We start from the raw sequence: 24,605 nt of genomic DNA, 5'->3' as shown, positions 1-24,605 counted from the left end.
CACATAAAATAAGCAAAAACATGAGAAAACGGCTGAAAATCAAGAAACTTTTTATTCGAAACAAGGAAAATAATTACCTTTGCTTTGCCACATCTGACCAGTGTTCCCATGAAGGCAATGTTACTTCTTGACGCAAGATCTCCATTAGTTGCAGCTGGCTGAGGAGCTGTCACCTTAGAACAAGGAGTAGTCTCTCCTGTCAGGCTGGACTCATCAATGGAAAGATCCACAGCCTTGGAGAACATAGAGCATACCGTAAGTTCAAGTCTGAAATATCTCTCTGCTATGTTTAACATCTCAAGAGGTCATAACTGTCACTGCTTTCTCAAATATCTCTTCCATTCTACTGACTACCCACATTCTATATCATATATCATTTATGGTAGTTAGATTCAGTTGTCAACTTGGCCAGGTGAAGGTATCTAGTTATGTTGCTGTGGACATGAGCCAATGGTAGGTGAACCTCATCTGCTGCTGATTACATCTGCAGTCAGCTAGGAAGCATACCTGCTGCAATGAATGATGTTTGACTTAATTGGCTGGTGCTTAAATGAAAGACCGCAATGTAGCACAGCCCAAACAGCTCAGCACTTGCAGCTCAGTCTTTGGAGATACAGAAAGAAATCACCCTGGGGTAAGTTGTTGGAACCCAGAGGCATGGAGAGAAGGCCAAATCACCCTGTGCCTTCCCACGTAAGAAAGAACCTCAGTTGAAAGTTAGCTGCCTTTCCTCTGAAGAACTAATGAAATAAAATCCCCTTTTATTAAAAGCCAATCCATGCAAGGGTGTGTTGCATTCTGACAGCCAGTAAACTAGAACACCATTACTCTAAGACAGAAAATCATTATAAAAATGAAGCTAAGTCAACAAAATCTGACATATGCAAAGCAGGATGCTGTACTATGAAAACAGATTAGCTAAATTTAAAATACAATTAGGGAAAAGGAGACACTAGCTGAGACTGTCTTTATCTAGGAAAAAAATATGATAGAATTTGATGTCCTAATTTTACCATATCCTAAAGTTTTGGAAATGTGTGTGGGAGATTAAAAACAGGAACTGTACAAATAAAGGGTCAAAAAAAAAAAAGTACTGAGAAAAATGTCATCAGTTGACAATTTTCATGAAATTCTTGCTAAACATCTTTGCATTTATTCAAAATGAAAACTAACGAGACTCAAAAAAATGTATGTGGATGCTTTCATGGAAATCATGAATATCATAGTAACTTCCAACTCTGCAATAGGGTTCAATTCTGAGGGTTTCACTGCTGATCAGTTAGGAATCCACCTACCCAAACCTGCAAAGAATCGTCATTTTATAAGTGAAAAATACTGCAGATGTGACCTGGGCTTTTGGTTTCTCAAAGTAGGGCCCACAGAACAATAGTTTCCAAGGATATTAACAGTCATTTAGAAGTCATTGTGTATAATGTAAAAGACAGATAAACACACATATATTCATACATGGTGATGGGGGGAGAACTATGATCAAAACGTTTTGGAAATACTGAGATAAATTAGAGTTGAAAAGCTTCCTGAACTGCAGTGCTTCTTAATACCTTCAACATATTACTGTGAAACACCTCAACAAGGAAATACTAAATTCAAAGTATTATAACTTTAAATATTTTTTCTCTCTTTTTTATTTTGGGAGGGAGGGGGTTAAATGAATCATATATTTTTAAACAATCATTTCCTCATAAGCACAAATGCTTGAAGTTATCTCATAGAAAATAGTTCTTAAAATGTGATTCATGACACCTTCTCAACCAAAAAGGGGAAGAATGAAGTGAGACAAAATAAAGTGTCAATGGCTGAGAGAATCCAAACAGAGTCGAGAGGTTATCCTGGAGGTTATTCTTACGTATTAAATAGATATCACCTCGTTAGCTGGGATGTGGTGGAGAGGCTGGAGGGAACTGCCTAAAGGTGTGGAGCTGTGTTCAATGGCCATGTTTCTTGAAGATGATTGTGTAATGATGTGGCTTTCACAATGTGACTGTGTGATTGTGAAAACCTTGTGTCTGATGCCCCTTTTATCTACCTTATCAACAAACGAGTAGAACATATGGAATGGAAGTGGATGATGGGGGAACAAATGTTAAAATAAATTTAGATTGAGATGCTGGTGGTTGGTGAGGGGGGGGTGGTGGTGAACGGTGTGGTATGTGTGAATTTTTATCTGTTTTCCTTTTGTTTCTTTTTCTGGATGGATGCCAGTGTTCTGGGAAATGATCATGATGATGAATATGCAACTATATGATGCTATTGTGAATTACTGATTATAGATGTAGAACGGAAAGATCAAGAGTTAAGAATGTTGGCGGGCCGCGGTGGCTCAGCGGGCAAGAGTGCTTGCCTGCTATGCCGGAGGACCCCGGTTCGATTCCCGGCCCTAGCCCATGTAAGAAACAAACAAATAAACAAAATATAATAAAACAAGAAAATGTTTAAAGATGTTTCCCTTTCTTCCTCCCATCCTTCCTTCCTTCTCTCTGTCTTTCCTTCCCTTCCTCCCTCTCTCTTTAAAAAAAAAAAAAAAAAAGAGTTAAGAATGTTTGTGTTTGTTTGGTGTTTTTTGGTATTAAAAAAATTAAAAATTAATTTTAAAAAATGTGATTCATGGATTCTTCTTCCTTCCAATCTCTTAGAGAAAAAAAAGATTTCACTGCTTCATTGATGCTATTTATTCATATATTTATTCAACAAGTATCACTAGTGCTTATAATCCGCCAGACCATTTTCTATAATACAGTGAAAATCAGCAGTGACTAAAAATAAAGCTCTTGCCTTCAGAGATTTTATGCTGATGGGAAAGTGATTTAAAAATAATAAACAAGAGTATATGCTAGGTAGCCACTCCAGAACATCAACTAGCTCCATCCCCCATTCCATATTATTGATAGCCCCCTCTACCATGAAAATGTTAAAATGGGCATAGCCCAAATACCCCTAAAGAGGGGGGGAAAGATCAAAGATGATGGTGAAGTCATACGGAGAAGGTAGGGTTTAACAAATGAGTATGACTGCTGAATCATTATATTGATATTTCTTTTAGTTTCCAGTATCTTAGAGCAGGTAGAAGTAAAAACCTAAAATTGTAGAACTGTATTCCATACCAAATTCTGAAATCTATTCTACAACTAACTGTTGCAATGCACTTTGAAATTTATTGCTTTTTTGAGTATATGCTATTTTTCACAAAAAAGAAAAAAAATGCAGGTAATAAAATAATCTCTATATTAAAAATAAATAAATAAATAAAAAGCCAACCCAGTTCTGGTATATTGCATTTTGACAGCTTCAGCAAGCCAAAATACGTCCCACCCTTCTCTATTAAATGCCTTAAGAGTAAGCACTAAAAAGATATGAAATACGTTTTTCTTCTTTTGAAAGCAGAGAATATTATGCACACATACATCAAGTTTGAGAAACAAACCATTTGCTCTTTTTTCAATCTATTACATTTATTTTAACATTTGTTCCCCTTATTATTTATTTATTCTTAATCCATATGTTTTACTCATCTCTCCATAAGGTAGATAAAGAAGCATCAGACACAAGGTTGTCCACATTGCAAAAAAGATCAAGCATTTAATGGAACTATTAAACTTTTCCACCTGGGAAACCCCTGAAACTCTCTCAAACATTAGGGACTTCCATTAATTGGCCTTGATCTTCAGGCTTGCTCTTTTGAAACTTATTTCTATAGCAGAGACACTAAGCCTATCTTTAATTACCTAAAAGTTACTTCCTGAAAACCTTTATTTTGCTCAGATGTGACCTCTCTCTCAGTCCAACTCTGCAAGAAATCATTACGCTCCCCACTACATGAGACATGACATTCAGGGGTGGAAGTTTCCCTGATAATGTGAGACATGACTCCCAGGGATGAGCCTGGCCCTGGCCCTTGCACTGTGGAATCAACAACGCCTTCCTGACCAAATGGGGGGAAAGAAATATAACAAAATAAGGTATCAGTGGCTCAAAGAGTTTAAATAGGGTGGAGAGGCTATTCTTATTCGAGCTTCAGCTGGATATCACTAAATTGCCAGGGTTTACTAAACCCCAGCCAACATCACTCCTGTTAACCCTAAAGATCACCTAGTGCTCCGAGATTCTACAAAAGGTTCACACACTAAGATTACTTTCCAGAAACTTAAAACCTACCAATGGTTCCTAAATCAGATAAGCCCGGAAACCCAGAGAGGACAGCCTCTCCAAGACATCAACTAATTCTATCCCCCTATCCTACATTGTCAACACTCCTTTTCAACATGAAAAATATCCCTAAAGAACGAGAAAGTTAAAGGAGGAGTTATAACAGAGAAGTTAGAATTCATAACAGTGAATATGACTGATGAATCATTACATTGATAATTATTTTTAGTCTCCAATGTCTTATCTTGGGGCAGCTAGAAGGAAAAACCTAAAATTGTGTAGGAGTAATCCATACCAAACTTTCAAACCTGTTCTATAACTACTTGTTAAAATATACTTTGAAATCATTGCTTTTTTTATATTTCACAATAAAATAAGTTTTAAAAAATCAAGCATTTTAATTAAATCTGAACTCTTTCATCAAAAAAAGAAAGTATAGATTCTTTTTTTGTTGCTGTTCGAAAGGAAAGGTGTGATCACCCAGTAAGAAGGTAGAAAAATTACTAGGAAAATGATTAAGACCTGGAATTAAGAAATTTAGTTTGCAATCCAAGAGTGAAATTCGAAGTTCTCTTTGTTCATGATTTTGAATTCCTCTCCAACTAACCCAATGCATAGTATAAGCTGTGTTTCTTCTAGACCCTCACTATGTAATAATGAATATATATTGAAGCATGGTGCTAATAGTGTTATCTTGAATGCTAAGTGTCCACACTGGGGATATATGGGTAATAGCAAATCTTTCTCCTTTTTTAAGTGAAGAAGCAAGCTCTTACCGAACTTTTTACATAGGTCAACTTGACTGAGGAATTCTTTTATCTTAACTTTTTAAATGCTATCTATGTTAGTACTTTCCCCCTTAGATGCCTAGTGACCCAATTTCCTTCAGCATCTACTGCCATGGTACTTCCTCCCATGTCAAACTCCATATTCCAAAAGGCATGTTTTCATTCCCTCACCTTCTCTTCAGGTCTATGTTCAAGCATTACCTTCTGAAGGAGACCTTCCTTGACTGTACAATTTTAAATCACTACTTTCTACTTCTCGTGTGCTACCTGCCACACGCTCTTTTCCCTTTCCCTGCTTTATTGTCTCCATAGCATTTATCAACATCTCCTTTATTTATACCTTTTCCCTACCAGAATGCAAATCCCTGAGAAAAATCCTGGCACATCAGATTTTTCAGAAATATACCTACCATCCCTCAAAAACCCAACTAAAATTTCTCCAAATTATAGCCAAAAGGAAATAGTTTAATTTAAACAATTAACATTGTGAATATTTTGTGCTCTGCCCAGAATGAGTTTTTTGTGAGATGATGAGGTCATCATACTGACCAACCCTGGATCAGGAACATACTGGATGACTGAGATTCTCAGTTTGATCAATTCCAAAGGTACCCCAGTTGCATCCAGTCTGCCCCCAGTTTCGCCAGGATGCCCTGGATGGAAAGTCACTCTGGGCTGAAAGTCCTACATGACAAGAATGAACCAAGCCTCACAACTTTACATCTCCCCATACATCTCTTCCCCAAGTCCTATTTCACAACCTCACAATATAAGCGACCTTGACTTCCAAAAGACATTGCTGTATCTTCATATTATTTAGTAAAATGAAATAAGTTGTTAAGATAAATATTTTGGTGAATACTTAAACAGGTTTATTCAAGGTGATGTGTCATACTCTAGGATGGATGGAGAGAAGAGACAAGAAGTCCATCCTAGTAGTGTTTTATAAGGAGCTGCAAAGAGACCTTAGGGGCACTACGGAGATTTGTCAACTTGATAAAATGTAGAATCAGAACAACTTGATTCAGTCCTCCATAAGAACTCCTTTTCTCAATCATGAAAGAGAACAAAATGTTCAATTTTTCCACAGATGATCATTTCTACCATGCTTTCATCAAAGCACCAATACTGAGACAGGTAATTTGTGAGGACTGAAAAATACACTTCACTGTAGCCAAGAGTGAACTCTTTGACAAGCTCTACCAGAAATGCCAAGTTTGGAATCAGGACTGTCATGAGGCTATAACTTTCTTAAGATTTCTGAGTGTTGGTGTGTTGAGCAGGAAGCAGGTAGTTGCCTCTCGGCAATTTTTTTTTTTAACCCACACTTCTTGTGTGGTTGGTGGTTAACATCGCAGAACACAGAACAAAAAGTCACCTTCTTTCAATGGTTGAAACTCAACCGATGTAGAGTACAAGACAGCCATAACCTGTATCTATTCATTAAAACTGAATTATATTCAATAAATCAAGCCAAAAACAAACAAACAAAAAACCTAAGAACATTTCAAAACTGCTTGCGCTTCTTAATATATCCTTGCTGCTTCATTTGGAATTAGAATATTTTTTAAAAAATTACATGTTGTTGTTTCTTAGCTGTGATTACAAGAGTTTTCAGTAGGAAGCAGTGTTTTGAGGGAGGAGAGGGAAGGTCAATTCTAAGAAGGGTGATATTTAATACATAAGGCAAGTTGATAACGCTTTAACAAAGTCACAAGTCATGTAAGAAGAACATTATGAGTCAATTATCTATTGCATTCATGAGAGAAAGACAGTATAAAATTAAATTAAAAAATCAGCTCAATAATTCCTAGCCAAGTTTTAACACTAAAACTTCAGGAGAGCTGCTAATGCGTAAGTATCTAAGTTTTACTTTCTCTTCATTTTTTTTCAGGCACTCTGATAGAGGTATGCATGTCATAACAGCTCAAAAAACAATATAATTAAGAAGCAATGTTCATACATAATCCATAATCTGAATACTTAACACCTGCAAAAAAAAAGACAAAAATTTACAGGATTATTGTTCCTATAAAAACACTAGGCAGGTGATGCAACGGTGGCTCAGTGGCAGAATTCCCGCCTGCCATGCTGGAGACTTGGGTTCAAATCGCGGTGCCTGCCCATGCAAAAAAACACTAGGCAGAGGGGGTGCAAGGTTTGTTCAGTGGTAGAATTCTCGCATGCCATGCAGGAGACCCAGGTTCAATTTCTGGCCCATGCATTTCCCAAAAAACAAACAAACAAAACCAAACAAACAAACAAAAACCAACCAAACAAACAATTCAACTGGTGCTGCAATAACAGGACACTCACATGGAAAAAGAATGAAATGTGACCCCTGCCACACAGCATATTAAAAAAAAAAATTCTGCACAGAAAGAAAGCATATGCAGAAGTCACAAAGGTTTCTTAAAAGGCAAAAAGTGATTATTTTAAAAAGGTTAATAAAAAACAATTGGGAACTACAAGTTAAGTTTTTAGAAAATAGTATATAAAGAGGACAACCAAATCAATAGGCTGAGCCCTTGATCTTGGGGGTTGTCCCTATGAAACTTATTCCTGCAAAGGAAAGGCTAAGCCTACTTAAAATTAGGCCTAAGAGTCACCCCCTGAGAACCTCTTTTGTTGCTCAGATGTGGCCTCTCTAAGCTGACATGGCAAGCGAACTCACTGCCCTCCCCTCTCTAGGTGGGACATGACTCCTAGGGCTGTAAACCTCCCTGGCAATATGGGACAGAAATCCTGGGATGAGCAAGGACCCAGCAACAAGGGATCAAGACAACCTTCTTAACCAAAAGGGGGAAGAGAGAAATGAGACAAAATAAAGTATCAGTGGCCGAGAGATTTCAAACAGAGTCAAGGGGTTATCCTGGAGGTTATTCTTACGTATTATACAGATATCCCCCCCCTTTTGAGTTTATGGTGTATTAGAGTGACTAGAGGAAAGTACTGAAACTGCAGAGCTGTGTTCTATAGCTATGTCTCTTGAAGATGATTATAAAATGATATGGCTTTTGCAATGTGACTGTGTGACTGTGAAAACCTTGTGTCTGATGCTCCTTTTATCTACGGTATGGACAGATGAGTAAAAATATGGATAAGAAATAAACAGATAATAGGGGGAACAAAGGTTAAAATAAATTGAGTAGATTGTACTACTAATGGTCAATGAGAGGGAGGAATACAGGGTATGGCATGTATGAGTTTTCCTTTTTTCTTTTTTCTTTCCTTTGCTGGAGAGATGCAAATGTTTAAAAAAATGATCATGGTGATGAATATACAACTAATGTGACAATATTGTGAGCCACTGATTGTACACCATGTATATAATGTTTGTATGTCAAGAATGTTTGTATGTTTGCTTGTTGTGTACTATAAAAATATTTTAAAAAGGGAAAAAAAAATACTACACAGTATACTGCTGAGCCAATCACCTCTATAGAGTTAAAAGCAAATCATTAAAAAAGCAAATTCTGAATCAAAAGGTACTAACTGCTGAGACACAAAACAACACACAGAAACGGCTCTGAAAGACAAGAGACCAAGGTAACACTGGTCTTAAACAAGATCACTGCTTTAAACAAGCTGATCCAAGCCCTAAAGAGTTCTCTCTGCCACGTTTTCTTATTTTTAAACAAAAAGAGAAATACTTTTCAACTTGACTCCCTTAATGCACTTTGCCCTGTTGCTTAAGAACAAGCAAGAGGAAGAGAAGCAGGAAGACAATGAGATGGCTTCCAGATTTCCTTCTCAACATCAACCGAGTTTTCACAACAGAAACTAGAATCTGCTTTAGTGAGATACTTTCCCTGAAAGAAGGCTTATTTTTGGCTGCTACGTAAAGGAGAGTTCAGGGCGTGGCTTCTCAGAAATGGGCACATAGCTAGAACTCATCTCCCAGGCACCGCTGCAGTTATATATAAAAAGTCCAGCCAACAGAATGTGTACAGACTTCATGCCTACCCCTCAGGCCTGGCCCATAAAAACCTCCCTTGTTTCCTTCCCATCCCTACAGGTGGGAGGAAAGTCACCAGACAGAGGTCCTGAGTCTCCACTTGATGGGAAGGTACCAAGGAACACCCACACAACCAAGGACACCACACATCAGACTGTTATAAATGAGAATTAAAACAGTACTATATGGAGGTGGTTTCCTAGACCTTACACCCAAAGCAAGAGCCCTGAAGAAAGAAAGAAAGAAATGTGAACTCCTCAAAATTAAACACTTTTGTGCATCAGAGAACTTTGCCAAGAAAGTAAAAAGACAGCCTACACAATGCGAGACAGTATTTGGAAACAATGTATCAGATAACGGTCTAGTATCCAGAATATATAAAAAAACTGTTCAACTCAACAACAAAAAGACAGACAACCCAATTACAACCCAATTACAAAATAGGCAAAAGATGTGAACAGACACTTCTCAGAAGAGGAAATACAAATGGCCAAAAGGCACATGAAAAGATGCTCAACTTTCCTGGCTATCAGGGAAATGCAAATGAAAACCACAATGAGATATCATCTCACACCCACCAGAATGGCCATTATCAATAAAACAGAAAGTGATAAGTGCTGGAGAGGATGTGGAGAAAGAGGCACACTTATCCACTGTTGGTGGGAATGTCAAACGGTACAACCGCTGTGAAGGCAGTTTGGCGGTTCCTCAGGAAGCTAAGTATAGAATTGCCATATGACCCGGAAATACCATTGCTAGGTATCTACTCAGAGGACATGAGGGCAAGGATACAAACGGGCATTTGCATACCAATGTTTATAGCAACATTATTTACAATGGTAAAGAGATGGAAATATCCAAAGTGTCCATCAACAGATGAGTGGCTAAACAAGCTGTGGTATTTACATACGATGGAATATTATGCAGCTATAAGACAGAATAAAGTTATGAAGTATGTAACAACATGGATGGACCTTAAGGACATTATGCTGAGTGAGATATGCCAGAAACAAGAAGATAAATACTGTATGGTCTCACTGATATGAACTAACATTAATGAATGAATTTGGAGAATTTCAGTTAAGAACAAAGACAAACAGGAGATAGAAATAGGGTAGATATTGGGTAATAGGAACTGAAGGGACACAGATTGTACAAAGGGACTGATTATAAAAATTCAGAAATGGACAGCACAATATTACCTAACTATAATACAGTAATGTTAGAACACTGAATGAAGCTGCATGTGAGAATGATAGAGGGAGGCAGCCTGGGGGCACAAAGGAAATCAGAAGGAAAGATACACGATAAAGACTGAGATGGTATAATCTAGGAATGCCTAGAGTATATAATGATAGTGACTAAATGTACAAATTTAAAAATGCTTTTGCATGAGGAAGAACAAAGGAATGTCAATACTGCAGGGCGTTGAAAATAGATAGTAATTAATATTTTAAAACTTTAACTTATGTGTGAGACAAGCAAAAAATGTTTATTTGTTGTATTTTGACTAGTGCAGTTCCTAATATAACTTATGTAGACAGCTTAACTGAACACCATAAGTACACGGAACCTTGGGTAGGGCATGAGATACTGTAGGTTTGTCCACAGTGATGCCCCAATAAATCCCAGAATGATTTGAACAGTGAATAAAAAAGTATTTGCAAAGTCCCCTTAGGGGAATGGTGAGAAAGGGGGAAAAATTTCCCAAGTGGAGAATTCTTGATATTCTCACAAGCAGTGGGGACAACCAAAGCAATAGGCTGAGCCCCCAATCTTGGGGTTTGTTCATATGAAACTTAACCTCGCAAAGAATAGGCTAAGCCTACTTAAAATTATGCCTAAGAGTCACCCCCAAGAGAACCTCTTTTGTTGCTCAGATGTGGCCTCTCTTTCAGCCAACATGACAAGCAAACTCACTGCCCTTCCCCTCTCTACATGGGACCTGACTCCCAGGGGTGTGGACCTTCCTGGCAACATGGGACAGAAATCCTAGAATGAGCTGGGACTCAGCATCAAGGGATTGAGAAAACCTTCTTGATTATAAGGGGGAAGAGGGAAATGAGACAAAATAAATTGTCAATGGCTGAGAGATTTCAAACAGAGTCGAGCGGTTATCCTGGAGGTTATTCTTACGCATTAAATAAATATCACCTTTTTAGATAAGGTATAATGGAGAGGCTGGAGGGAACTGCCTGAAAATGTAGAACTGTGTTCCAGTAGCTATGTTTCTTAAAGATGACTGTATAATGACATAGCTTTCACAATGTGACTGTGTGATTGTGAAAATCTTGTGTCTGATGCTCCTTTTGTCTACCTTTTCAACAGACAAGTAAAACATACAGATTAAAACATACAGGAGAACAAATGTTAAAATAAATTTAATAGATTGAAATGCTAGTGATCAATGAAAGGGAGGGGTAGGGGGTATGGTATGTATGAATTTTTTTCTATTTTCTTATTTCTTTTTCTGAATTGATACAAATGTTCTAAGAAATGATCATAATGATGAATACACAACTATGTGATGATATTGTGAATTACTGATTATATATGTAAATGGAATGATCATATGGTAAAAATGTTTCTGTTTGTTGCTATGTTTAAAAAAATTTTTTAATTAATAAACAAACAAAAAACTATAAAAAAAAAAGCAAATTCTAAACGGATTTCTTGGAGAAAGATCAAAGGAGAAGGTGGAGTAATAACAGGGAAGATAGGATTTAACACATGAGTATGACTGCTGAATCATTACACTGACATTTCTTGTAGTTTCCAGTGCCTTGGTGCAGCTAGAAGGAAAAACCAAAAATTGTGGAATTGTAACCATACCAATTTGTGAAATCTGTTCTACAACCAATTTGTGCAGTGCACTTTGAAATTTACTGCCTTTTGGTATATTTCTTCACAATAAAGAAAGAAAAAAAAAAGATATCTTTCCCCAGAAAAAAAACTTCCAAAATATTCATCTGTAGATACCAAATCATGAAAAAATTTCTTACTTCTGTTCTCAAAAATTAAGATTCCTCTTACCATTTATTTAAATGAAGGAAAATGCAATTAAAAATTCCTTATGAGCCCTATCTTTTAAATACTCAAAGCCCAGTCAACCAAATATTACACACTATATTGATAAGGCTACATGAAATTGATTTTATCGCACCAAAAATCCATGGATGATGTCCCTTGGGGACTGGGGAAAAAGGAGGCAATATTCAATTTCCTACTTCGGGAATTCCTGATATACTGTACGCAAGCAGAGGAGACAATAAATTCAATAGGCTGAGCTCTCGATCTTGGAGTTTACCCCTATGAAACATTCCTGCAAAGGAGAAGCTAAGCCTACTGATAATTCTGCCTAAGAATCACCCTCAGAGAACTTTTTTGTTGCTCAGATGTTGCCTCTCTCTCTCCTTAAGCCAACTTGGCAGATGAACTCACTGCCCTCCCCTTTACATGGCATATGACTCCGAGGAGTGTAAATCTCCCTGGCAATATGGGACAGGACTCCCGGGATGAGCCAGGACCCAGTATCATGGGATTAAGTAAGCTTTCTAGACCAAAAAGGGGAAGAAAGAAATGAGACAAAATAAAGTTTCAGTGTCTGAGAGATTTCAAACAGAGTTGAGAAGTTATCCTGGAGGTTATTCCTATATATTATATAGCCATCCCTTTTTAATTTATGGTGTACTGGAATGGCTGGAGGGAAGCACATGAAAACTGTTGGGCTTGTGTAGCCTTGATTCTTGAAGATGAATGTACAATTATAGAGCTTTTCAATGTGACCGTGTAATAGTAAAAACTTTGTGTCTGATGCTCCTTTATACAGGGTATGGAAAGATGAGTAAAAAAATAAGAATAAAGAATAAATAAATGAGGGGGTGGAAGTAAAGGGTAAAAAACTGAGTAAACTGAAATACTAGGGGATACTGGGGAGGGGTAAGGGGTAGAGGACGTATGAGTTTTTTCTTTTCCATTTTCATTTTTTTTCTGGAGTGATGCAAATATTCTAAAAATGATCACGGTAATGAATACACAACTATGTGATGATGCTGTCACTGATTGTATCCCTTTATGGACTGTATGTGTGTGAAGATTTCTCAATAAAAATATATCTTTCTAAATAAATCAGGTATACAGATTCAAATTACCGATAATGTAAAAGCCAACATTCAGTTAATGCGTCCTAGGATATTTTACTATGACTACTAAAACAAACTGAAGTTCAAAAAGGGTTCTACTTTTGAAACAGTGCTTTCCTACTAACATGAAATAATCTTAAATAAAAAGACAGTCTCATTGCTTTTTTCACACATTGTCTTTTTAAATTCTACTTAATTCTTTAGCATTTTAAGCATGAGTAGCAATCTTCAGTCTGCACTGTTTTTAAGGCACTGAACTACAAAAATCAGGCAACAAAACACTAAGCAGCTCAAGCTTATATTATCTAAGAACAAACACTCTGCATGTTCTAAGTACCTTTGATGTGATTTTCTGATTTGTATAAAGCTAATACTATACAAAATGTACATCCTCTCCAAAGTCAAATACATGTAATTAAACAGATTTTAGTGAATAGAAATGTTTCTAAATTGCACAAATGTACATCTTTTCAAACTACTAGTCAAATTTTTTGAAGTTAATTTAAAAACTTCACTAACAAAAATATTCATAAGTTGTTTTTTTCCAAGTCAGTTTATAAAGCTTAATAACTCAGCAACTTTTAAAAGCAAAGAAAAAAACTAAAGCACAAATAAGGGGCATCTACAAAATGATCTATTAAAATTACCAATCAAAAATATCATACTAGTAAGAACAAAGGAACGTCAATAACGCAGGGTATTGAAAATAGATGGTAATTAATATTTTAAAACTTTAACTTATGTGTGAGACTAAAGCAAAAAATGTTTATTTGGTACAAAAAATATATATCATACTAAAAATCATTTTTAAAGTATGTTTCATGCAAAGTTAACATTTAAACTTAACTCTTGGATGGAGCAAGGACAGCTCAGAAGTAGAATTCTCACCTGCCACATAGAAGATCCAGGTTCATTTCCCAGACCCTGCACTCCACCCCACCCCACACACACACAAAAAAAAGAAAACTTAACTCTGAGGAGAAATATCATGGAAATGGTAAGAGTACACTGCTCAAAGCATTGGTTCCTACACACTGAAACAAACTAACAAAAACTGACAAAAAACAGACTGATTCAATTTTTCCAAAACTCTGGAATCTAATAAAAATTAGATTTTTAAGCACAATGAAGTACTTAACAAAGAAAAGGGTGGCTAAAGAAAGTAATGTAGGGTTTTTCAATTACCTGTCTACCATCCTCCATTCCCTAAGAGTTGTGGCATAAGGACAGCAACTGGTGCCAGAGGGCTAACACACACCTTGCTCTTAAAAAGTACTATCATCTTGTGTTTTGACCTGGAATGGGTATAGCAGCTGACCTTTGTTTTACTTCCTATTCTCAACCTAGAATGGCGTTGTGCGCATTGGCAGCATTTGTGGAAATATTTAGATATAAGTTAAATGTGTCCTCCTGAGACAAGGGACAGCAGACAGGGACAAGCAGCAGAAAAGCCCAAAACTCCAGTAAAGGGGGCTGAGGGGGAAACCTATTGGATGAATAAGAGCTCATAAGCTCTTATCAAAGATACCAGAAAAAATGAAGTACAATGAACATGTCCATGGACTGATGAATGTTCAGAAGAGACCTGAGAAGACTTTAGTTGTGCACCTCTGACAAATCTGCAGCCTCAATGCAAGCATGAAATGAAACATAAGGCAGAGTTTTAAGTGGCCTAACTTAGCATCAAAGGAATGTCCCAGCTCAGAGCCAAGCTGTAAAATCTGAAAGAGCAGCATAATTTGTTTTTGTGTTTGTTTTCCCCCCATTTTGGCTCTAAGGAAACTTCTGGTAAGGTCATCAGCTGTCTACTGAATAAATAGAAGAGAAACTTCAGTATCCCACATCACAAGAAATATAGCCTTCACAAAATCATTTTGCAAGTCACTGCACAAATAGAAGACTGCGGTCTGAACAATCAACAACAGCAATCCCTAGAGAAGGAAGAGAATGTGATTTCCACTTACCACATGATATTCAAAGTATCACATTTTCAATAAAAAACATTAAAAGGCATACGCAAAAAAAATAGGAAAGCATGGCTCATTCCAAGGAAAAAAATTTGACTGAAGCCATCCCTGAGGAACACAGATATTGGACTTACTACAAAAAGCCTTTACATCAACTGTCTCAAATATGCTGCAAGAACTAAAGGAAACCAAAGACAAGGAATAAAAAGAAACCAGAAAAAGGATGGATGAACAAATACAAACTATCAATAAAGTGGAGGAAATTACAAAGAGGAACCAAATAGAAATTCTGGAATTAAAAAATATATGAATTGACGAAATGAGAACGCCTTCTTGACCAAAAGGGGGAAGAAAGAAATGAGAAAAAATAAAGTCTCAGAGATTTCAGAGTCGAGAGGCTATCCAGGAGGTTATTCTTATGCATTATACAGATATCCCTTTTTACTTTATGGCACATTGAAATGGTTGGAGGGAAGTACCTAAAACTGCTGAGCTGTGTTCTAGTAGCCTTGACTCTTGAAGACAACTGTATAACGATATAGCTTTTACAATATGACTGTGTGATTGTGAAAACCTTGTGTCTGATGCTCCTTTTATAGAGGGTATGGACAGATGAGGGGGAGGATAAGGAATAAATAAATAATAGGGGGTGAAAATTGGGTAGTTTGAAATGCTATGGATCAATGAGGGGAAGGAGAGGGGGAATGGGATGTATGAGTTCTTTGTTTCTTTTTCTGGAGTGATGTAGGTATTCTAGGCATTACCATGGTGAAGAATACACAGCTATGTGATGATGTTGTGAGCTACTAATTGTATAATATGGCTGGACTATACATGTATATTTCTTAATAAAAATAGAAAAAAATAAATATGTCAATTGAAATTAAAAATTTATAGAGGGGTTCAACAACAGATTTTAGCAGACAGAAGAAAGAATTATGAACTTTAACATAATTAAAATTATCCAAACTGAGGAGCAGAAAGGAAAACAGTAAAGAAAAATGAAAATAACCCATAGACCAAGTGATATCAACCAGCATAATGACATATGCATTAAGGGAATACCAAGAGGAGAAGAGAGAGAGAGAAAGGGGCAGAAAGAAAATATTTGAAGAAAAATACCTGAAAACATCCAAAATTTGAAGAAAGACTGTAATCTGCACATCCAAGAAGCTCAATAAACTCCAAGCATGATAAAATAAAACAGATCTATATCAAGACATAGTATAACCAAACCATCAAAAAGCAAAAGACAAAGAGAATCTTGACAGCAAGAAAGAGGTGCCAGGAATCCTCCATAAAATTAACAGAAATCCTGGAGGCAGAAGGCAGTGACACAACATATTTAAAGTGCTAAAAGAAAACTGACAGCCAAGAACTCTATATCCAGCAATACTATCCTTCATATAAATGAAGAAATAATAACATTCCCATAAGGGTGAGGGAGTTCAGCAAAGGAACTGCCCTACAAGAAATGCTAAAAGGTAAATTTGTGCTGAAATAAAAGGATAATAAGCAATAACTCAAAGCCTTAAGAAGAACTAAAGGATTCTGTTAAAGGTAAATACAAAAACCAGTATGACTGTACTCTAGTTTTTAACTACTCCTTTTGTATCCTAGATGATTTTTAAAGTAAATTAATAAACCAAAAGTTATAAATTTATATGGATGGGAATATAAGGTATAATGATATAATCTGTAACAATAACAACATACAGGGATTGTGATAGTTTGCATTATGTACCAGAGGAAACATGTTCTTAAACTTAATCCATTCTTGTGGGTATGAATCCATTCTAAGTAGGGCCTTTAGATGATATTACTTCAATTAAGGTGTGGCCCAATAAAATCAGGTTGGGTTTTAATTCTATTACTGCCGTCCATTATAAGCAGAATGAAATTTAGACACAGATAAAGTCATGGGAAGCAATGGAACCCAAAAGAGAAGGGAAAGGCCAGGAGAGGCCGCCATGCACATTGCTATGTGACAGAGGCACCCAAGACCAAGGATCGCCAACAGCCAGCCCCAGAACGTCAGTCTTAGGGAAGAAAGCAATGCCTTGATGTGGCCTTTATTTAGACTATCTATTAATCTCAAAATCATGAGCTAATAAATACCCATTATTTAAGTCAACTCATTGCAAGGTCTTTCCTTGAGCAGCCAAGGAAACTAAAAGAGAAATGGTGGGGCAGAGGTGTATAGAAGAGTTTTTGTATGCTATTGAAGAAAAGTTGGTATCAATTCAAACTAGACTGCTATAAATTTAAAATAACTCTTATCCCCATGTTAACCACAAGAAAATAGTTTAAAACATACAGAAAAGGGGCCCAGTCCCTGAGCCGCCACCAAAGACTTAGCAGCCTCCTCCTCGAACTCCCTCACCTTCTGATACTCCGTCCCCTCTGTCCACCGTCTCCCGCCACCACCTTCCACAGGTCTCTCCACTGCAAAGGAATCGTATCATATGTCCGCTATCGATAACTTCCACTCTTTCGGCTTCTTTGCTGATACAAGTAAAGGTGATGACCTGCTTCTTGCTGGGACTAAGAATTATATCCATACAAGAATTCAACAGAGAAATGGAAGAAATACCCTTACAACTATCCAGGGGATCACTGATGATTGCAATAAAAAGAAACTAGTGAAGGTGTTTGAGAAGAATTTTGTCCTGCAATGGTACTGTAATTGAGCATCCAGAATATGGAGAAGTGATTCAGCTACAGGGTGACCAAGAACAAGAACATATGCCAGTTCCTTGTAAAGATTGGACTGGTTAAGGACGACTTACTTGAAGGTTCATGGGTTTTAAGTACTTGTGGCTCATGTTTAAGTGAGGATTTCCTTGCAATGAGTAGAAAATTTCCCTTCTGTCCCTTGTCACAAGTTTAAAAACATCATAGTCTGTATAACATAACCATCTAAATTCCGCTCTTAACTTAAACTAGTGTAACTCCTTCATGCAATAAACTGAAAAGAGCCACGCTGTCTATTTAAACAGTCCCTCATTTAAACAGAGGTCAAGAAGCAGACACCTGGCAGTGTTCAGCCTGAAACAAAGCAATAACGTGATGTCTCAGCTACGCCCAGCTATGTTTGGCCAGAAGCTCCTTGGCCCTTCCTATGCAGAGTTACCTGCCCTAAGAGAATGTCACCACCTGACCAGACTTTGGTGGAGCTGAAAAAAGCAGTGGCTCCTCAAGAAGGGAGTCTTTTGGTAGCAAAAGAAAGATACTGGTATCTCCAAGCTGACCAGGTAGGGGGGCAGAGCTTAGAGAGGTCACCTTCCAGCTAGTGAGGTGATAGGACATCTGGCTTACCACCAAGGTCTTTGTTCTTTTTGACAAGACAGAATATACTAGCAAAGAGTTTTCCAAATCAAGAGCCACCAGAATGTGAGGCCAACCTTCTATTGAAGTTTTGACAAGGGAACAAATTTCAAATTGATGTATTGGTCATATAGCTAGCTGCAGAGCTTGCATAACAACACTGTCCAATGCCATGTTGAGTAACACTGGTTTTGGGTTTTTTTTCCCCAACTTCAGTTTAATGTTATGTAATATATTTAAACTTTTAAATAAAACTTGTTTTCAGAGAAAAATATAAATATAGAAAAGGAAAAGAAGAGAGAATCAAAAAGGCACTGTAGAAAAAAAATCACTCAAAGGAAGGCAGGACCACAGAAATTAATTAAAAATACTACAGTACATAAAGCACAAATAACCAAATGTCAAAATAAGCCCTTTCCTATTTGTGAATCACTTTAATGCAAAATGGGTTAAGCTTACAAATTAAAAAGCAGAAACTGGCATAATGGATTAAAAACATATGATCCCAATTCCAACTATATGCTGTCTACAAGAGATATACTTCAATTGAAAAACATAATTAGGTTGAAAGTACAAAAATGGAAAAAGATATTACATTCAAATAGTAACCAAAAGAGAACAGGGCTGGCTATACTAACATTAGACAAAAAGAGTAAGTCAAAAAATTTTACAAGACATGCAAAACATCATTACATATGGACCAAAAGATCAATTCATCAAAAAGTTACACCCATTATTTACACCTACACAACAAACAGACGCACATAATATATTAAAAGGCCTGAAAGGAAAATAGTCAGTTCTTCAATAATAATTGGAAATGTCAGTACAACATTTTCAATGATAAATAAAACATTTAAACAGAAGATCAGTAAGGAAATACAGGACTTGTACAACACTATAAACTAACTAGACCTGACAGATAGAGAATACTTCACCAAACAACAGAAGAATACACATTCTACCCAAGTGCACAAGGAACATTCTACAAGGTGACCATAGGTTAGGCTATAGAAAATAAATAAGCTCAATAAATTCAAATAGACAGAAAACATACAAAACATCTTCTCTGACTACAATGAAATGAAATTAGAAATCAGTAACACAAGAAAACTTGAAAAATTCAGAAATATGTGAAATTAAACAACACACTTAAATAATCAATCAAAGAAAAAATCACAAGGGAAATTAGAAAAAAGAGACAAAAACAAAAAATTGTTACACCAAAATTTATGCAATACAGCAAAAGCAGTGATGTGAAGGAAATTTGTAGCTTTATGCTTACAATAAAAAAAAAAGATCTCAAATCAGTAATATAACACTACACCTAAAAGAATTTAAAAAAGGAAACTAAACACAAAATGAGGAGAATGAAGAAAAGGAGATTTAGTGGCTGCCAGGTACTATAGAATGGAGAATGAATGCTAAGAGGTAAGGGTTTTCTTTTGGGAATGATGAAAATGCTTTGAAACTAGATAGAGGTGGTGGCTGAACAGTTCAACACTGTGAATGTACTAAATGTTACTGAATTGGTCACATTAAAATCAATAAGACTGATGGACCCTTAGCAAGATTGACAAAAAGAAGAGAGGATGCAAATAAATAAAATCAGATATGGAAGAGGAGACAAATCACTGACCCCACAGAAATAAAGGAAGTAATGACAAGATACTATGAACAACTTTATGCTAATAAATTCGACAAGGTAGATGAAATGGACAACTTCCTAGAAAGGCATGAACAATCAACATTGACTCAAAAAGAAATAGACAACCTCAACAAACCAATCACAAGTAAAGAAACTGAATCAGTCACTAAGAAGCTCCCCAAAAAGAAAAGTCCAGGACCAGATGGCTTCACATGTGAATTCTACCAAACAGTCAAGAAAGAATTAGTACCAATCCTGCTCAAACTCTTCAAAATAACTGAAGAGGAGGGAAGGCTACCTAATTGATACTATGAAGCCAGCATCCCCCTCATACCAAAGCCAGACAAAGATATTACAAAAAAAGAAAACTACAGACCAATCTCTCTAAATAATAAATATAAATAGATGCAAAAATTCTCAACAAAATTCTAGCAAATCAAATCCAGGAGCACATTAAAAGAATTACACACCATGACCAAGTAGGATTCATCCCAGGTATGCAAGGATGGTTCAATATAAGAAAATCAATGAATGTAATATGCCATCATCAACAAATCAAAGCAAAAAAACCACATGATCATCTCGACTGATGAAGAAAAGGCATTTGACAAAATTCAACATTCTTTCTTGTTGAAAACACTTCCAAGGATAGGAATAGAAGGGAACTTTCTCAACATAATAAAGGGAATATATGAAAACCCCACAGCTAACATTATCATCAATGGGGAAAAACTGAAAATTTTCCCCCTAAGATCAGGAATAAGACAAGGATGTCCACTATCACCACTGTTATTCCACATTGTGTTGGAAGTTCTAGCCAGAGCAATCAGACAAGAAAAAGAAATACAAGGCATCAAAATTCAAAAGGAAGAAGTAAAACTTTCATTGTTTGCAGATGATATGATACTATACATCGAAAACCGTGAAAAATCCACAGCAAAACTACTAGAGCTAATAAATGAGTACAGCAAAGTAACAAGATCAACACTCAAAAATCCGTAGTGTTTCTATACACTAATAATGAACAATCTGAGGGGGACATCAAGAAAAAAATTTCATTTACAATTGCAACCAAAAAAATAAAATATTTAGGAATAAACTAAACTAAAGATGCAAAAGACCTATACAAAGAAAACTACAAGAAATTGTCAAAAGAAATCACAGAAGACCTAAATAAATGGAAGGGCATACTATGTTCATGGATAGGAAGACTAAATATAATTGAGATGTCAATTCTACCTAAAATTGATTTACAGATTCAATGCAATACTAATTGAAATCCCAAAAATTTACTTTTCAAAACTAGAAAAACCAATAACCAAATTTATCTGGAGGGGCAGGGTGCCCTGAATAGCTAAAAATGTCCTGAGAAAGAAAAATTAAGTCGGAGGCCTCACGCTACCTGACTTTAAGGTGTATCATGAAGCTACAGTGGTCAAAACGGCACAATGCTGGCATAAAGATAGATATACTGACCAATGGAATTGAATAAAGTGTTCAGATATAAACCCTCTCATCTATGAACAATTGATCTTTGATAAGGCTCTTCAATAAATGGTGCCTAGAGAACTGGATATCCATATGAAAAAGAATGAAAGAGGATCCATATCTCACATCCTGTACAAAAATTAACTCAAAATGGATCAAAGACATAAACATTAGATCTAAGACCATAAAATTTTAGAAGAAAATGCAGGGAAGTATCTTATCAATCTTACAATAGGAGGCAGTTACCTAGACCTTATACCCAAAGCATGAGCAGTGAAGAAAGAAAGAAAGAAAGAAATGGGAACTCCTCAAAATTGAACACTTTTATGCATCAAAGATCTTTGTCAAGAAAGTAAAAAGACAGTCTACACAATGGGAGACAATATTTGGAAATGATATATCAGATAAAGGTCTAGTATCCAGAATATATAAAGAGATTGGTCAACTCAACAACAAAAAGACAACCCAATTACAAAATGGGCAAAAGACATGAACAGACACTTCTCAGAAGAGGAAATACAAATGGTCAAAAGGCACATGAAAAGATGCTCAACTTCCCTGGCTATTAGGGAAATGCAAATCAAAACCACAATGAGTTACCATCTCAGACCCACCAGAATGGCTATTATCAATAAAACAGAAAACAACAAGCATTGGAGAGGACGTGGAGAAAGAGGTACACCTATCCACTGTTGGTGGGAATGTCAAATGGTACAACTGCTGTGAAAGACAGTGTGGCGGTTTCTCAGGAAGCTAAGTATAGAATTGCCATATGATCCAGCAATACCACTGCTAGGTATCTACTCAGAGGGCATGAGGGGAAGAACACAAATGGACATTTGCACACCAATGTTTATAGCAGCATTATTTACAATTGCCAAGAGATGGAAACAGTCAAAACATCCATCAACAGAAGAGTGGCTAAGCAAACTGTGGTATATACACACAATGGAATATTATGTAGCTGTAAGACAGAATAAAGTCACGAAGCATGTAACAACATGGATGGACCTTAAGGACATTATGCTGAGTGAGATTAGACAGAAACAAAACGACAAATACTGTATGTTCTCACTGATATGAACTGACATTAGTGAATGAACTTGGGAGAATTTCAGTTGGTAACAGAGACCATCAGGAGATAGAAATACAGTAGACAATGGGTAACTGGAGCTGAAGGGATACATATTGTGCAACAGGATTGATTGTAAAAATTCAGAAACGGATAGTACAATACTACCTAACTGCAATACAATACTGTTAGAACACTGAATGAAGCTGAATGTGAGAATGATAGAGGGAGGAGACCTGGGGATACAAATGAAATCAGAAAGATAGACAGACAATAAAGACTGAAATGGTATAATCTAAGAATGCCTAGAGTGTATAATGATAGTGACTGAATGTGCAAATTTAAAAATGTTGCTGCATGAGGAAGAACAAAGGAATGTCAATAATTCTGGGTGCTGAAAATAGATGGTAATTAATATTTTAAACTTTACCATATGTGTGAATCATGCAAAAAATGTTTAATTGGTACAAAATTTATATTTTGACTAGTGCATTTCCTAATATAACTTATGTGGACAGCTTAATCGAATACCACAGTACTTGGAACCTTGCATAGGGCATGAGATTTTGTAGGTTTGTCCAGACTGATGCTGAAATAAATCCCAGAGCGATTTGAACAGTGAATAGGGAAGTATTTGCAGAGTCCCCTAGGGGGAATGGTGAGAAAGGGGGAAAATTGAACTTCCCCAAGTAGAGAATTCTTGATATTCTCACAGGCAGTGGGGACAGCCAAAGCAATGGGCTGAGCCTCCAATCTTGGGGTTTGTTCATATGAAACTTAATTCCACTAAGGATAGGCTGAACCTACTTAAAATTAGGCCTAAGAGTCACTCCCAAGAGAACCTCTTCTGTTGCTCAGATGTGGCCTCTCTCTCTCAGCCGACACAGCAAGCAAACTCACTGTCCTCCCCCATTCTACGTGGGACATGACTCCCAGGGGTGTGGACCTTCCTGGTAAAGTGGGACAGAAATCCTACAATGAGCTGGAACTCAGCATCAAGGGATTGAGAAAATCTTCTCGACCAAAAGGGGGAAGAGTGAAATGAGACAAAATAAAGTGTCAGTGGCTAAGAGATTCCAAACAGAATCAAGAGGTTATCCTGGAGGTTATTCTTATGCATTAAATAGATATCACCTTGTTAGTCAAGATATAATGGAGAGGCTAGAGGGAACTGCCTGAAAATGTGGAGCTGTGCTCCAGTGGCCATGCTTCATTTTTCACATGGGCAGGCACAGCCATGCTTCTTGAAGATAATTATATGATGAGATGGTTGTCACAATGTGACTGTGTGGTTGTGAGAGCCTTGCATCTGATGCTCCTTTTGTCTACCTTATTGATGGACAAGTAAAACATATGGATTAATAATAACTAAATAAATAATAGGGGGAACAAACGTAAAATAAATATCGTAGATTGAAATGCTGGTGATCAGTGAAGGGGAGGGGTAAGGTGTATGGTATGTATGAATTTTTTTCTGTCTTTTTATTGCTTTTTCTGAATTCATGCAGATGTTTTAAGAAATAATCGTGATGATGAATATACAACTATGTAATGATAGCATGAGTTATTGATTATAAAACAAGAACAGAATGATCATATAACAATGTGTTTTCATGTGGTTATGTATCATAAATAAAAAATAAATTAAAAAAATAAAATAAAAAAAACAATAAAAGGGAGTTGCAGCTAGTGTCTAGATCTTGAAGACAGTTCTCAAAGACACTGATGTAGGTTAACCCTAAGCAAATTAAACCAGAAAAGAAACTATCAGTGGTTTTTTCATTCAGAAAGGAAAGTGAAAGAAAACCTTGCTACCAATTCAGACAATGTATTTGGCTTAGTTACATAGTTATTGCTGAGAGAAGTAAAATATTTTCAACAAAAAACTTCTTTCATTTGACCCTTTTTCTTATACAGGATTATTTGTTCAAATACTGATGTACAGACTTCCCTTACGAAAAATAAACTCTATTTTTCAGAAAGGCAAGATGTTAAGACTGCTTGATCTCTAGTCACTGATCCATCTATGGACTACCAGCAATTGGCCAGTG

General features: G+C 36.5%; 1 protein-coding gene and 2 pseudogenes across 10 annotated transcripts in view; 2 read left to right on the top strand and 1 right to left on the bottom strand.

Moving 5' to 3' along the window:
- The window catches only part of ATP2C1 (ATPase secretory pathway Ca2+ transporting 1), a 195,254-nt gene that overhangs the window by 64,635 nt on the left and 106,014 nt on the right, over positions 1–24,605 (bottom strand). For all 10 annotated transcript variants that reach the window (XM_077130098.1, XM_077130105.1, XM_077130097.1 and 7 more), the window contains one exon: positions 78–233. In XM_077130098.1, the coding sequence (XP_076986213.1) occupies positions 78–233 (156 nt within the window). The remainder of the gene's footprint in view (positions 1–77; positions 234–24,605) is intronic.
- Positions 4,889–6,855, top strand: LOC143657770 (sulfotransferase 2A1 pseudogene; annotated as a pseudogene).
- Positions 17,485–17,829, top strand: LOC143658056 (eukaryotic translation initiation factor 1 pseudogene; annotated as a pseudogene).

The sequence above is a fragment of the Tamandua tetradactyla genome, chromosome 15, assembly GCF_023851605.1.
Source record: "Tamandua tetradactyla isolate mTamTet1 chromosome 15, mTamTet1.pri, whole genome shotgun sequence".
NCBI classification, from domain to species: Eukaryota; Metazoa; Chordata; class Mammalia; order Pilosa; family Myrmecophagidae; genus Tamandua; species Tamandua tetradactyla.
This window is presented reverse-complemented; position numbering and strand designations above follow the sequence as displayed.